The sequence below is a fragment of the Balaenoptera borealis genome (assembly GCF_965194805.1).
Source record: "Balaenoptera borealis genome assembly, chromosome: X".
NCBI lineage: Eukaryota > Metazoa > Chordata > Mammalia > Artiodactyla > Balaenopteridae > Balaenoptera > Balaenoptera borealis.
In genome coordinates, this window is record NC_138881.1 from 128,216,043 (window position 1) to 128,230,579 (window position 14,537).

At 56.6% G+C, this 14,537-nt stretch overlaps 1 protein-coding gene and 1 long non-coding RNA gene across 3 annotated transcripts; one reads left to right on the forward strand and one right to left on the reverse strand.

The window, feature by feature from the left end:
• Nucleotides 1-224: 224 nt before the first annotated feature.
• Nucleotides 225-6,599, reverse strand: LOC309620231. The gene is made up of 2 exons (XR_014239473.1): nt 6,114-6,599; nt 225-2,355 (listed from the first exon to the last, which is right to left on the reverse strand). It is a non-coding gene; the product is annotated as an uncharacterized lncRNA (long non-coding RNA).
• A 54-nt stretch (nt 6,600-6,653) lies between these two features.
• On the forward strand, nt 6,654-14,028 carry ATP6AP1 (ATPase H+ transporting accessory protein 1). Of its 2 annotated transcripts, XM_082376279.1 has the most exons (11): nt 6,654-6,875; nt 7,123-7,249; nt 7,724-7,804; nt 9,617-9,691; nt 9,960-10,153; nt 10,545-10,585; nt 11,379-11,464; nt 11,869-12,110; nt 12,595-12,642; nt 12,724-12,955; nt 13,175-14,028. In XM_082376279.1, the coding sequence occupies exons 1-11, from the start codon at nt 6,718-6,720 to the stop codon at nt 13,382-13,384; spliced, it is 1,494 nt and encodes a 497-aa protein (XP_082232405.1). In that variant the 5' UTR covers nt 6,654-6,717; the 3' UTR covers nt 13,385-14,028. The 2 variants fall into 2 exon arrangements, with proteins under 2 accessions (XP_082232405.1, XP_082232406.1); XM_082376280.1 differs by lacking the exon at nt 7,724-7,804 and having other exon boundaries at nt 6,656-6,875.
• Nucleotides 14,029-14,537: the final 509 nt, after the last annotated feature.

Here is a 14,537-nt window from a genome sequence, read left to right on the forward strand (position 1 = left end):
AAACCCAAAGATTTGTAATACATGTAACCAATGCAGGGCTCACACCCAGCATAAATAAATAACTCCTATAAATCAGTAAAAGGATAAACAATCGGATAGAAAAACGGGAAGACTGATGTGAGCAGGCATTTCATAGAAGAGGAAACACAATGGCAGAGCTGAAAATACATGTACTGTATGAGTTTGCTGTAACTGCAGTAACAAAGCACCCTAAGCCGGTAGGGTTAAGACAACAAAAGATTTATTCTCTCACAATTCTGGAGGTCAGAAGTCCAAGGTCAGGGTAACGGCAGGGTTGGCTCCTTCTGGGGGCTCTGAAGAGGGATCTGCCTCTCTCCTAGCTTCCAGTGGTGGCCAGCAATCCTTGGTGTTCCTTGGCTTGAAGACACAAGTTCACTCCAATCTCTGCTTCCAGCTTCGTATGGCCTCTTCTCTGTGTCTGTGTGTCTCTTTTTCTCTTCTTATAAGGACACCATTCGCTGGATTAGGGCTCGCTACTCCACTATGACCTCATCTTAACTAATTATACTCACAAAGATCCTTTTTCCAAATAAAGTCACATTCTGAGGTTCCAGGTGGACATGAATTTGGGGGGACACTATTCAACCCAGTACATACACTCTATGACCTGATGATACATATACCCATTGAAATGCACGTATATGTGCACCACGTACGTAAGTATTGGCAGCACCACTAGCCATGCTAGCTAAAGTGGGAAACCACTCAAATGTCTCTCAACACTAGAAGGGCTCAATGACTGGCAGAATATCTATCTAGGGGAATAGCCGTCATGTCACTGTTATGCAATGACTCACATTAACCTCCCAATTTTTTTTTTTAATATTTATTTATTTTGGCTGCACCAGGTCTCAGTTGCAGCATGCAGGATCTTCGCTGTGGCATGCGGACTTCTTAGTTGCGGCTTGCGGGATCTAGTTTCCCGACCAGGGATCAAACCCGGGCCCCCTGCACTGGGAACGCGGAGTCTTACCCACTGGGCCGCCAGGGAAGTCCCTAACCTCCCAATTTTGAGCACAGAATCTAGACACAAAATGTAATACTGAATAATTCCATTTATATAAAGTCCGAAAACAGACAAAACAAAATCATCATATTGAGGGATGCCTGCTTATCTCGTGCGATGGCCTGGATGTTTGTGTCCCCTCCAAATTCACTGAAACCTAATCCCCTAATGGTATTAGGAGGTGGGGCCTGTGGGAGGTGCTTAGGTCATGAGGTCATGGGGGTGAGGTCCTCATGATGGGATTAGTGCCCTTATAAAAGAAGCTCCAGAGAGTTCCCTCACCCCTTCCACCAGTGAGGATACAATGAGAAGTCTGCAACCCGGAAGAGGGCCTTCCCCCACCCGGATGGCACCCTAATTTCTGACTTCCAGTCTCAGGAACTGTGAGCAATAAACTTCTGCTGTTTATAAACACCACAGTCTGTGGTACTTTGTCATAGCATCCTGGACGGACTGACACAATTGGTAAAATTATAAAAACCAAAGAGATTACCACAAAAATCAGGTTTGTGGTCACTTTGGTAGAAGGGAGAAGGAAGTGATGGGAGGGGGATGACGGGGTTTGGGGAGGTAGACATTTGAGTTCTTGACTTGGGTGATGCCAAGGGAGTGTTTGCCTTGCTAAGTCATTGCGCCGTACACCTGGATTTTGCAACTTTTCTTTTTTTGGTCAGCGTAGGGGTGGGGGGCAAGGAGTGTGTGGGGAAGGCAAGCCTGGGAGGGCTGAGCAGTGGTCTGGGTGAGCAGGCTCAGGGTGTGGACTCCACCTTGCCTGGGGACACACTCAAGATGATGTGGGATGCAGGGGTGAGGAGGTGGCGCCCTTCCCGCCCCTTCACCTGTCTCACACCCAGCATAGCATGGAGTTCAGGGTTTCAGCAGCAACGTTCCAGTGCCTAGTCACTTGCTGTGCAGGTGTTGTAACACAGGGCCCCTGGTGGTCTCCTGATCCCCGGATCCCAGCTACGGTGGGGTGCCCTGGAACCTGCCTCTTCCAGTGTGTCTCCTGGCTGGCGATGGGCAAGGAGGGGTGCTCCTAAGGGAAGGGGGAGACTGAATCACTGTGAACGACGGTGCCGTTTGCCACGGCCCCTGAGACATCTTGCGTTCGTAGGTCATGAAAAGCCTCCTGGCAAACAGGGCCAGTAGGGAGCACCAGCATCTGCCAAGGGGAGAGTGAAACCAGGGGTCGCGGAAGGCTCACCACCAGACTAGCAAGGATGGCACGATGCCACCCGCGTCCCCTGCGCAGGACTACGAGCAGGACGATGCCATTTTGTCAAGCTCAAGTATGAGCAGACTGAGCACTAGACTGTTTAGTGGTCAACCTGTAAGAGAAATAAAGAGAGAATGATAAACAGCAAATTCAGGGTAGCCATTACTTCTGGGCGTGGGGCAGGAAAAAGGGATTGGGGGAGACAGATTCTTGCCCAGGAACCGGCAGCGCTCTGTGAAGTCTGGGGTGGGTGATGAGGGCTCCTTTTATTGTATATTTCACATACAATAACGTATCATGTGTAACGTGTGTAAGACACAGGCCACACGTGTCTATGTAACATGTGTAATCTATGTAGCACACAGATATTCCCCATATTTTGGGGTGTGTCCAATATTATATTAAAACAATTTAAGAAGACATGGAGATGATGAGGGCCCAGAAAGGTTTTAATGAAGAAATGCTTTTACCCTAAAAATGAAGCACCGGACAGAAGGTGCTTGTGGGCGCTATCAACATTTAGTGAGTGACTCAGCTTAGATGTCACCTTGTGGTCAAAGCAGACTCAGGTGGTGCCCCTCTTTGTGCCTCCCTCCCAGCCCTGTGTCTCCCCCTTTTGAACATCCATCACCCTGGGTTGTGACCCACTATTCTGCATCTCCTCCAGATCAGATTGTGAACTTGAGGGGCAGGGTCCGAGTCTGACTCAGTGCCTGGCCCATAGCAACCGCTTCAGGAAGCCTCGAGGGTCACCACTCCAGGGACCTCCGGGAACTGAGGGAAGAAGAAAAGTAGCCACGGGACTTTCTCCCTTAAGGATGGTGAGCAAGAGACTGCTGGCCACCAAGGTCACACTTTTGAGAAAGTCTTTGCCTTGAAACTTTATTTAAATGGTGCCCTTTGTGTTCCTAAGTCTGCCCATGGCCATTGGCTCCTCTTTTTTTTTTAATATTTATTTATTTATTTGGCTGCATCGGGTCTTAGTTGCAGCATGTGGGATCTTTAGTTGCAGCATGTGGGGTCTTTAGTTGTGGCATGTGGGATCGAGTTCCCTGACCGGGGTCGAACCTGGGCCCCCTGCATTGGGAGCGCAGAGCCTTAGCTACTGGACCACCACAGAAGTCCCATCAGCCCCTCTTGTCACCCCGTGTCACTGTTCTGATCCCTGGGGCCTCTGTCCCTTCCCTCGACAGCTTTCACTCCTGTGGCATCATTATAGAACTTTCCTCTCAAAATGTGTCCCTTGCCGGGTCTGTCCTGGGCCTGGAGGACTTTGACTTTACTGTGATGCCCCAATTGGGGGTCCTCATTTTTTTCCCCCCCAGGCGCTGGGCCGAGCAAGATTTCTAGGACTTTGGTGAGTGACGGAATGACAGACCGAGGGGATGCAACTGACCCCCTGGGCAGCGCGTGAGAGCAAGAGCAAGGCCAGGGAAGGACTTGAGCATGCGGGGATCTGGTTTCCCCACCCACCGCTGGCTGCCCTGGCTTCGACCTCTCACTTCAGATGATCCTGGGGCCCTTGCCCCACCATCATGCCACCTGGTCGAACCTCAGTCCCGCACCAACACTGAGGCAGCGACCTCTGCAGTCTCTTTCGCCTCCCCTCTCTGCCCCTCCATTACCCTGGCCAGGCTCCCATCATCTTTCTCCCAGACCATGGCGACAGCCTCCTCCTGGTTTCTGCTGGCACTCCCATCCCTATAATCTGCTCTGCTCCCACAGCCAGATCTGCCTTTTCAAATACAAATCAGATCGTGGCACTAGGACTTCCAACCTCTCCCAGGGTTCTGGGGACACAGCAAGCTCCAGCACAAACCTCTCCCCTCAGCTGGCCCGGACATGGCCAGTTGGGGGCCCCACAAACAACCCAAACTTAACTGTCCCCAACTGACCTCATCTCCCAGTCCCCAACTCAGAGACATCCAAGAGCCACCTTCAGCCACTGTCCTCCCCGACCATGGCAAGCCCACCTCCTGTCTTCAGCTCAACTGCCACTGTCTTAGTCCGAGCCACATGTGTGACAACCATGACTACAATCTCATAAGCAGTTTCTCAGACAAGTGCAGGTGATCAATGGTCTGTCAGCTCCGTGGGGCTGGGTGGGAGTCATTGTGTACACAGTGTGGCGGCTCCCAGCATCTAGTCCCCCTTCTGGTGTGCTTTCCTGTGCTGCATTGAGGGTTCCGCACGCAGATCGAATCCTGCCAAGGAGATGGTGTTTGAGGGGCAGGGGCGGCAGCAGCAGTGGCGGGGCACAGTGTCCCGGTGTCTAGTCACAAGTGCCCACATCTTTGCAACTACAAATGGCGCTGCAATGGATCTCTTTGTATGTGCATCTTGTGCTTGGCTGAGTATTTCTGCTGAATGGATCCCTAAGAGGGAGACTGCTTGGTTAAAGGTCATACACGTTTTAGTTTGTTAGATGCTGCCAAATTATCCTCCAAAAAAGTTCTACCAATTGATACTCTCACCACTGTGTAGGTGAGACTCTATTTCCTAACATCCTTGCCAGCAATGGGCCTGATTAAACTTTCATCTCTCTCTCTATATATATATATTTTTTAATAAATTTATTTATTTATTTATTTATCTTTGGCTGCGTTGGGTCTTTGTTGCTACGCGTGGGCTTTCTCTAGTTGTGGCGAGCGGGGGCTACTCTTCGTTGTGGTGCGCAGGCTTCTCATTGCAGTGGCTTCTCTTGTTGCGGAGCACAGGCTCTAGGTGCGTGGGCTTCAGTAGCTGTGGCACGTGGGCTCGGTAGTTGTGGCTTGTGGGCTCTAGAGCGCAGGCTCAGTAGTTGTGGCGCACGGGCTAAGTTGCTCCGCGGCATGTAGGATCTTCCCGAACCAGGGCTCGAACCCGTGTCCCCTGCATTGGCAGGCGGATTCCTAACCACTGCGCCACCAGGGAAGTCCCTCCCTATATGTTTTATTATGAAAAATATCAAACATATAGTGTGTTAGTTTCCCAGGGCTGCCATACGGATTACCACAAACTGGCAGGCTTAAACCAACAGAAATTTATTCTCTCCCAGTTCTGGAAGCTAGAAGTCCAAAGTCAACAGGGCTGTGCTCTCTCTGAAAGCTCTAGGGAAGAATCTTTCCTTGCCTCTTCCAGCTTCTGGTGGCTCCAGGAGTTCCTCAGTTGGCAGCTGCAAAACTCTGTCTCCATCATCAGTTGGCCTTCTTCCCTGTGTGTCTGTGTCTAAATTTCTCTCTTCTTGTAAGGACACTAGTCACTGGATTTAGGGCCCACCCTAATCCAGCATGACCTTATTTTGATCACATCTGCAAAGATCCTGTTTCCAAATAAAGTCACATTTACAAGTTCTGGATACACATGAATTTTACGGGGATACTCTTCAACCCAGTACATGTATCAAGGTCAAAAAAAGCTTACAGTGAACACCCATATACTCACCCGTGAGATTTCAATGGTCACTAATATGAGAAACAAAAAATGGCACAGAAAGGGACTTCCCTGGTGGTGCAGTGGGTAAGACTCCATGCTCCCAATGCAGGGGGCTGGGGTTCGATCCCTGGTCAGGGAACTAGATCCCACATGCATGCCGCAACTAAGAGTTCACATGCCGCAGCTAAGGAGCACGCCTGTTGCAACTAAGGCCTGGCGCAACCAAATAAATAAATAAATCTTTTAAAATGGCACAGAAAAAGATGAAAGTCTCCCAATTTACTTGAGGTGGTGTCTCTCATCTTCTGACTCTAGCTGTCACTCTGTCTCTTTCCTCTCTTTAAGGCAAACTTCGAGAAAGGACAATCTATACCGTGTCTCCACTTCCTCACACTGACATCGCTCTCACCAAACTGGTGTTGCTAAGTACAAGAAAGTTTTCTGTCCTCATCTTACCTGCTTCCTGGCAGCAGTCGAGAATGACGTTGTTAACCATGGTGTGCTTGAAACTTCCCTGGGTTTTCCCCTTCTCTGTGATGCCCCTTCTCCGAGCTCTCTTCTGGATCCTCCTCCTCCCTGCCCGTAGTAAGTGCTGGTGTTCCTCTGGACGCTATCCTGGGCGTCCTCTTCTCTCCTTACCTGTATAAAGGAGGGTCCATCTGCAGGAGAAAGAAACCACTCTTGCTACTTTAAGCATTAAGAAGATTAAAACAGGGAAAGCGGAAGCTGTGCGTGTGGAAACCAGCAGAGCCCACTCCGCTCCGTTCCTTCTGCAGGGTTGGAACCCGCGGCGTCCGCAGAGGTGCAGGAGGCTGTGGGAGCCGGCGGAGCTCGGTTCCGCCCCCTTTCCTACTTGGAGCGTGCGCGCCTGGAGACACGTACAGCCAACCAGTGAAAAGGAGCGGCTGTGAGTGGCATCCACTTCGTCCAATCACCTGAGGGTATGGAAAGCGGTCTTGCGCCCGGGCCAATGGCGGCTCGAGGCGGAGCTCGGGCGGGGGCGACGGTCACCTGATCTGCGGCGGCCGCGGCGGGTCCAGGCAGTGGAGGCTGAGAGGTTATGATGGCGGCGACCGCGGTGGATCGAGTGCGGGCGGGGATGCGGCGGGCCCCGGCGCTCTGGCAGATGCCATGGCTGCCGCTGGTGATGGTGGCGGCGGCGGCGGCGGCGGCGGCGTCGGAGCAGCAGGTGCCGCTGGTGCTGTGGTCGAGTGACCGGTGAGCGGGGCGGGCCGGGGCGGGCTGCGCTGCGCGCCGCGGCGGCTGAGGTGCCCTCGCCCGACTCCGGGGCTGTCCTTGGCGAGGGGCGGCGGGGCCCAGAGAGGGACTGTCCCTTGCTCGGCGGCTCCATAGCGAGTGGGCTGGGTCTGAGCTCTGGGCCCCACGCATCAAGCTGGGAGCCCGTGGGTTTCCGATCTCAAGCCATGAGCCCCCGCTTGACAGCACCTCTTCTATCCCCTGCCAGAGACCTCTGGGCTCCTGCGGCCGACACCCACGAGGGCCATATCACCAACGACATGCAGCTCTCTACCTACTTAGACCCCGCCCTGGAGCTGGGCCCCCGCAACGTGCTGCTTTTCCTTCAGGACAAGGTGCGCCTGCCACAGCCCTCTCTCGGTCATCAGGAGGCAGGCAGGCCCCCCCCCCCCAGGACACTGAGGCCCATTCCTCAAGAGAAGCTTCAGTGACCTTGTCCCAACTCTAGGGAGGTGTGGTTCCTCCCTTGGGAAGGCATGTAGGAGAACGTTCAGTGGGAATGGTGAGGGCCTTGAAATGGCACCCACTTGATTGGGGGAAGTAAAGGGTCAGAGGCCAGATGCCCAGTGAGTGCCAGACCCTTATCTGATCTACTCTGCATGGTGGGGATGATGAACCCTCTTTACAGATCAGAAGAGTGATGCCCAAGGATGGCAAATGACTTACCCAAGGTCACACAGCTAATGGGTGGCAGAGTCGTGATTCTAACTGTAATCATCGTGAGGGAGAGAATCGAAGAATGATCACTTACTGAGTGCTTCATTCGCACTATGCTGAGCTGATGTCATTATCTTGGTTTTCCTGCCAAGGAAGGATTGGCTGAAGTTGTGTGGCTTGTGCAAGCCACAGCTGGTTCCAGCCTGAGTCTGTTGGACACCCCTCCACCCCAGGTTTGTGCTCATATCCAGCACACTGTTTACCCTCCCATCTGGGTCTTTATGCTCCCAAAGCAGGCCTGTAGACCACAAGAAGGTTCGAGGGCAGTGTAGGATTGTCGTTTGGGAGGTTATCGAGCTTCTGCTTGTCTGTTCCTCATTGGTGGCCTGTATGGCTCATTCTCCTTTTGGTCTTGCTCTGTCGTTCTGTGGGCAGGTGGTGGTGGCTGTGCTGGCCTGTAGTCCTTCCAGGAGGTGGTAAATAATGTAGTCAGACTGGAACTCAGTTCTAGTTCTACTACTTACCGGCCTTTGGACACGTGAAATACTCTGCAAATGCCCCTTTCCGCATCTGTAAAATGAAGACACCACTGACATCAGAGGGCTGTGAGGAGCATTCCTCATAGGCCATGTAAAACGTTTAGCTGGCATCCCCACCCCGTCTTGTGGCATTCCTTCAATTCATTCATTTGTCAAATATGGACTACCTACTGTGTACCAGGTATTAAGTGTTGGGGACACAGCAGTGAGAATAACCCAAGCCCCTACCCTGGAGAAGCTGACACTCTCGTGAGGGTGACAGGTAAATGCTAAGTTGGTGTATGATACAATGTCAGTTCTGTAGTCCTTAGAGAAGGAAGCAGACTAAGGGGACAGAGTGACTGGCAATGCTGTTTAAGATAAGGGTGACCAGGCAAGCGCTCGCTGGGGAGGTGATATCTGAGCAGAGACCTAAGTGGAGGGAGGGATGGAGCCGTGTGGCTGTGGGGGAAGGGCATTCCTGACAGAGGTAACAGCAGGTGCAAAGGCCCTGGGCAAGGAGCGCTTCTGGTGAGCCCGTGGAAGAGCTGGTGTGGCTGGAGAATAGTGAGCGAGAGAAAGGGGTAGGAGACGGTCAGCCAAGGAACCAGGAGACAAGGGGGGAAGACATTGGTTGCAGTTCTAAATGTGGCAGGAAGCCTTGGGTGATTTCGAGCAGGGAGTGCCATGAGGACACAGCGGTGGTTCCTGGGCTTTCAGAATGAGAGCTTAGGTGGCCAGACAGGGTCAAGATTCCTGCCCAGAAGGGAGAGGAGGCCGGGCAAGTATGTATACTAAACAGGATGAGGTTAGGGAAGCTGATTAAGATCTCCTCTGGGCCTAACTGGGAAAAGCCAGAGGAAGCTGGGAGTTGGGATGGAGGGGCAGAGGTTGAAGGACACCTCTAGGTTGCAGAGGAAGAGGGACGGGCTTGGGGTTACTGTGGTCCAGAGAGCTCAGAAGACTGCAGTGCTTTCTCCAGCACGTTATGAGATCCTCACCTCTCTCTCGCCTTCCACCAAAACCAGGCAGGGAGGGGCACTTCTCCCCCTCCTTTGCAAAGGGTCTCATCCAGACCGGACGGACGCGGCTCTACCTGTGGCAGCTGGCGCGCAGGCTCTCCTTGTCTCTGACTTCTGCCCTGGGGGGCGTGCAGTCAGTGCTCCTGGCTGCCCCCCAGCTCCTCCCCACAGCTTCCCTCTTCCCTCCGCAGCTCCTCCTGTCTGCTTGCGGGGGGCGGCTGACTCTTACTCCCGAGGTTACCGTGAATCAGCTGCCCACAGACTTCCTTCCAACCCCGTGACCACCTTCCTTGTTCCCTCACCCTGCCAAGAGGGTGCCGGAGAAAAGAGAACCTTCCACCGCCCCACCCCACCCCTAAAATGTACCCTCGCTCACTCTTCGGAACAGATCAAATTTGACTCTAAATGAGATTTTGCTGGCCCTGCAAATGCACAGGGAAGGTGTCTGCCCCCTGCCCTGGCCCTAGCCCAGCGTTCTGAGGCCGTCTCCCTGCTTCCCTACTAGCTGAGCATCGAGGACTTCACAGCGTACGGTGGCGTGTTTGGAAACAAGCAGGACAGTGCCTTCTCTAACCTGGAGGTAAGGGTCCTCTCCCAGCTGCAGGCCCTGGAGGCCATCCTGCGCCCCCTCTCCCAGCACAGTAAGAACCGTCCCCTCAGGAGCCAGAGATGCTGGCTGAAGGTAGAAAGGCCTTAGTGTCAGGGCCAGGGGTGTGGCGTGTTTTCTTTGCCACCTGGAATGAGAGCTGGTGTGGGTGTGGGCGTGGCTTCCCAGAGAGGTCTGGGAGGCTGGCCCGGGTCCCCGGCCCCTTGCTAGCTCATCCTCTCGCCTGCCCCTCTGCCCCCAGAATGCCCTGGACCTGGCCCCCTCCTCTCTGGTGCTTCCGGCCGTCGACTGGTACGCGGTCAGCACTCTGACCACCTACCTGCAGGAGAAGCTCGGGGCCAGCCCCCTGCACGTGGACCTGGCCACGCTTCGGGAGCTGAAGCTCAACGCCAGCCTCCCGGCCTTGCTGCTCCTCCGCCTGCCCTACACGGCCAGGTACGGCCCGGCCTCTAGCCTCAGGGCCCAGGCTCCGGTGGCGCGGCTCAGCCAAGGGGAGCAGTCCTCCCGTTAGCACCTTGAGGCCCTCCCAGAAGGTGCCTGTGTGGCCGGACGAGGCGGACGTGGGCCTTGCTGGCGGGGAGCCGGCCCGCCTAGCGGGGACCATACACGGGGCAGGTGGCGGGGGCTTGAGCGGGACTCCGAAGCTGGGGGAGGAGGGCCGGGGGATTCCAGGCAGGGCTGTGAGGTGAGCAAAGGTGCTGGTGGTGGGAGTGAGCCCCCCCAGCTCGAGTGTGCTAGGTGGCGGGGCTACCAGGCCAGGGCGGCGGCCCAGGGCGGCGGCGGCCGTTTGGATTGGGGCGCCTCTAACGTTCTGTCTCTTCCCTAGCTCGGGTCTGATGGCGCCGAAGGAAGTGCTCACAGGCAATGGTGAGCGGGGGCGGGGCGGGGCGCGCTTTCTGTCCTCATCCCACCCTTGGCCGCAAGGAGCCCGCGCTCCTCAGCCCCTCCGCCCTCCCAGGGTGGCCCCCCTGCTTCTTGGCAGCAACCGGCCAGCTGAGCAGGGCCCCGCCGGTCCCCAGGCCTCGGCCCTCTCTGGCTGGGCCCAGCCTGGCAGAGCTGTTGGATGTCCAGGGGCCTTCTGCGTGCTAGCTGGAGCCAGTTTCCGCTCAGGCGGCCTGAATCCTAGGGTTTGGGCTTGAATATACCAGCAACGTTTCAAAAAACAGTTCCGAGGACTGGTCTTCCTTTGGCCGTAAAGGACAGTCATTCCTCCTGGCAAAGTCACTGGACACTTTCCGGGGGTGGAGTTGGAGTTTTCTGTGTCTGTCTGTCTCTCCTCCTTCCGCTGAGTTAGGGTGTGGCATTAGGGACTCAGTGACTGGGGCCATGGTGGCCGGGGGAGGCTGGGGCTGGGGGGATGGTGAGAAGCGGCTGCTGGAAACAGCGAACACTAGTGAAGGTTGCGAGGGTCTCAGCGTCCCACCAGAGGACGTGCCGGGTGCTGGTGCGTGGGGACTGCACAGGGCAGACGTCCGGTGCGCCCCACCTCGACACGGTGACCCCACTGAGCACCGTGCAGAGGCGGCGCCGAGAGGGTGCATGGAAGGGCCCAGCCTTGCCTCTGCCGCGCCACAGTCAGATGGGTTCTCGTGGGCAGGGGGAGCGTGGCCGTGAGTGGCCGCCTGCGACTTGCTTCTCTGCTCTCCCCGTTGCTCCTCAGATGAGGTCATCGGGCAGGTGCTGAGCATGCTCAAGTCGGAAGACGTTCCGTACACGGCGGCCCTCACGGCAGTCCGCCCTCCTAGGGTACGTGCCCTTGCCCGGGGCTCCGGGAGGTGTGGCCGGGGGCCTGGAGGGGGGCTGGCTTCTCCTCTGGGCAGATGTCGGGGCGGGGGGCGTGCATGAGCCGTGAAGTCCTGCTTCCTCCTTCCAGGCGGCCGCTGCCCATCTCACCCCAACAGCCTTACTGGCTGGCGTATTCGGACCATAAGTCCAAGTGTTCCTAAGGTGCAGAGACGAGAAACCTCACACAGGCTTAGGGGCCACCAGGGGAAAGCGTCCCAAAGGAAGCTTTGAGTGTGAGCGTGGCTGGTGGGACTTGCGATGGTGGAGAGAGTGCCCCGCGGGGACCGCGAGGGCAGGCCGCTTGGCTCAGGGCCTGCTGAGAGAACCAGGGCTGTTGAGAGAAGGCTTGTGGGCTCTTTCTGCAGGTGGCCCGCGATGTAGCCTTGGTGGCTGGGGGTCTGGGTCGCCAGCTGCTGCAAAGACAGTCGGCATCGCCTATGATCTTTTCCCCTGTGAGTTACAACGACACTGCTCCCCGGATCCTGTTCTGGGCCCAAAACTTCTCGGTGGCATATAGGGACCACTGGAAGGACCTGACCTCCCTCACCTTTGGGGATCAGGACCGCCTCAACCTGACCGGCTCCTTCTGGAATGACTCCGTTGCCAGGTAAGGGCGAAGTACATGCCACTGGGGGGGTATGTGTTGGGGGCTGTTCGCCGTGGGGATGCAGGTGGCATTGTGGCGGGGGGAGGCTGGCGGAGGGCTCCTGAGTGGGTGTTGTTCAGAGTTCTGCCTCCTCACGCCTTCTCGTCCTTGGCCCGACCTCGGTGCTTAACACCTTGGATCCTGCTGCTTCCCCCTTGAGCAGCCTCAGCAATCCCAAGGGGGAGCTGAAGGGAGTGGCCGTGGGTTCAGGGGAACCAGAGGGAGGAGCTCTCAGCTGGAGGTAGGGAACCTGTGTGCTGGCTGGTTCCTGACTTAGGGTGTGATGGGGCCTCAGTTTTCCTATCTGTCAAGTGGAGGCACTGCCTCTGCAGGTGGCTGTGAGGACCCCGTACAGCTTAGGTAGAAGGATACCTGAGGAACTTGCTCTAAGATGCTCAAGGCCATCCCAGAGCCTGATAACTCACCTCTTCCTCTGACTCCGCAGGCTTGTGCTGACCTACGAACAGCTCTTTGGTACCACGGTGACATTCAGGTGAGTCCGAGAGGCAGGTGCGGGTGGGCTCGTGCGGCTCCGGCCTCTCCAGCTGCCTGACACCTCCACGGCCTCCCCCAGGTTCATTCTGGCTAACCGCTTCTACCCGGTGTCCGCCCGACACTGGTTTACCCTGGAGCGCCTTGAAATCCACAGCAACGGCTCCGTCGCCTACTTCAATGCGTCCCAGGTCACAGGGCCCAGCATCTATTCCTTCCACTGCGAGTACGTCAGCAGTCTGAACCAGAATGGCAATCTCCTCGTGCCCGGCACACAGCCCTCTCTCTGGCAGATGACTTTTCAGGACTTCCAGGTAGGAAGGGGGAGGGACCGCGCCTGGAGGTGGGGAGCCCGGGTTGGAGGTAGCCCAGTACTGGGAGGGGCTGGGGGAGCAGAGGCCTGAAGAGTCTCAGTGTCCTTTGGGTTGGGGTTAGGGCTTGGGAATGTAGTTGAGAGTCCTGTCCCCTTGGTGCTCCCACACCCTTACTGGGCCTCCCTGTGTGGGGCCACTCGGTGCTTTCTGCCCCCACAGATCCAGGCCTTCAACGTGACGGGTGAGCAGTTCTCCTACGCCAGTGACTGTGCAGGCTTCTTCTCCCCGGGCATCTGGATGGGGCTGCTCACCTCCCTGTTCATGCTCTTCATCTTCACCTACGGCCTGCACATGATCCTCAGCCTCAAGACCATGGACCGCTTTGACGACCACAAGGGCCCCACCATAGCTTTGACCCAGATCGTGTGACCCTGCACCTGTGGGGGGTTGAGGGCGTGCTGGTGTCCAGGTCGTCGCGTTCCCACCAGAGGCATGCTGGGCAGGAGGGCTTCCCCTCTTCCTACGGTAGCATGACTCCTGGCTCCCCTCAGCCTGTCTGGCTCTCTGTTCCACCTGCTGAGGGTCTTCCCTGGGCTGCCCACTCCCCACCTCTATCACCAAGCTGTATGTATTCTGCGTAGATAGTAGGCACATTTCCCAGGCTTGGTCATTGTGAAGGAAGGGGCCGTGCGTTCTAGGGCCCGTCCTCCTCCCCCTTTCTCCTTATTTATTCTCATCTCTCTGCCTTCGCCCCTTGCTGTTTATAGTGCTTTTGTGTAGCCGGTGCTCCCTCCCCAGGCTCTATGGGGCTCCTTGTAGCAGCCAGGAGCTGGAAGTTCCCTGAGTTTGGGGGGTGTGGAAGTACTATTTAACTGTCTGTCCTGCTTGGCTGGTGTTATTGTTTTTTGGTGATGTTGTGCTAAGGATAAGCAGTGCACTGGGGTGTTTTTTTTTTTGGTCTGAGAAGGAAGGGACCTCCATGGCAGGGGGGCTGGGTGTGATCACTGGGTGCCTGGCAGGAGCCTGGGGTGCTCGCGGTTTCCTTCCTAATAAAATAAAGACGGGTCGCCATGCTTGGGCCTCTTGTTACTCATTTCTGCGCTGGGCACAAGGGAGGATGCGCTTGGCTGAGGGCTGCCGGAGGAGGCGTGCGAATGTACCCGTAGCCTAGCGCGACCAAGAGGGAGGCGGGAAGGTCTCGCACGGGTCCGTCCTGCGGGCTGCTTTTCCGGGGGCCAGGGGAGGCCGGGAGGGTTGTTAGCAAGCTGCGTCCCTAACCGACTAAAGGAGGGCGGGGGCGGTCAGCGCCCGGGAAGGGGCTGGAGACGGCCGCGACAATGGCCGCCCCCACGTCCCTAGGGGGCCGCCTCGGGCTGCCGCAGCGGCGCGCACCCAACCCGCGAGGCCGCGCTGAGCTTCCCGGGGGGCGGGGCGCGTGCGGCTCCCGCGCACGGATCCCTCGCGGACCTCAGCACCGGCTGCCGGGCCGCCCCGCCCGCCCCGCCCCGCCCCGCCGCTCACCCCTCAGGGCCGTTGGCGAGCGGGCGCTGCCCGCAGAGCCGCGCTGGTGCTGGGGCCCGGG

Excerpts from the sequence above, each read along its gene's own strand:
- ATP6AP1 (XM_082376279.1), top strand. The coding sequence starts at position 6,718 with ATGATGGCGGCGACCGCGGTGGATCGAGTGCGGGCGGGGATGCGGCGG. Across the intron at positions 10,154-10,544 it reads CGCCTGCCCTACACGGCCAG|CTCGGGTCTGATGGCGCCGA; the intron begins GTACGGCCCGGC and ends TCTCTTCCCTAG. Across the intron at positions 12,956-13,174 it reads TGACTTTTCAGGACTTCCAG|ATCCAGGCCTTCAACGTGAC; the intron begins GTAGGAAGGGGG and ends CTGCCCCCACAG.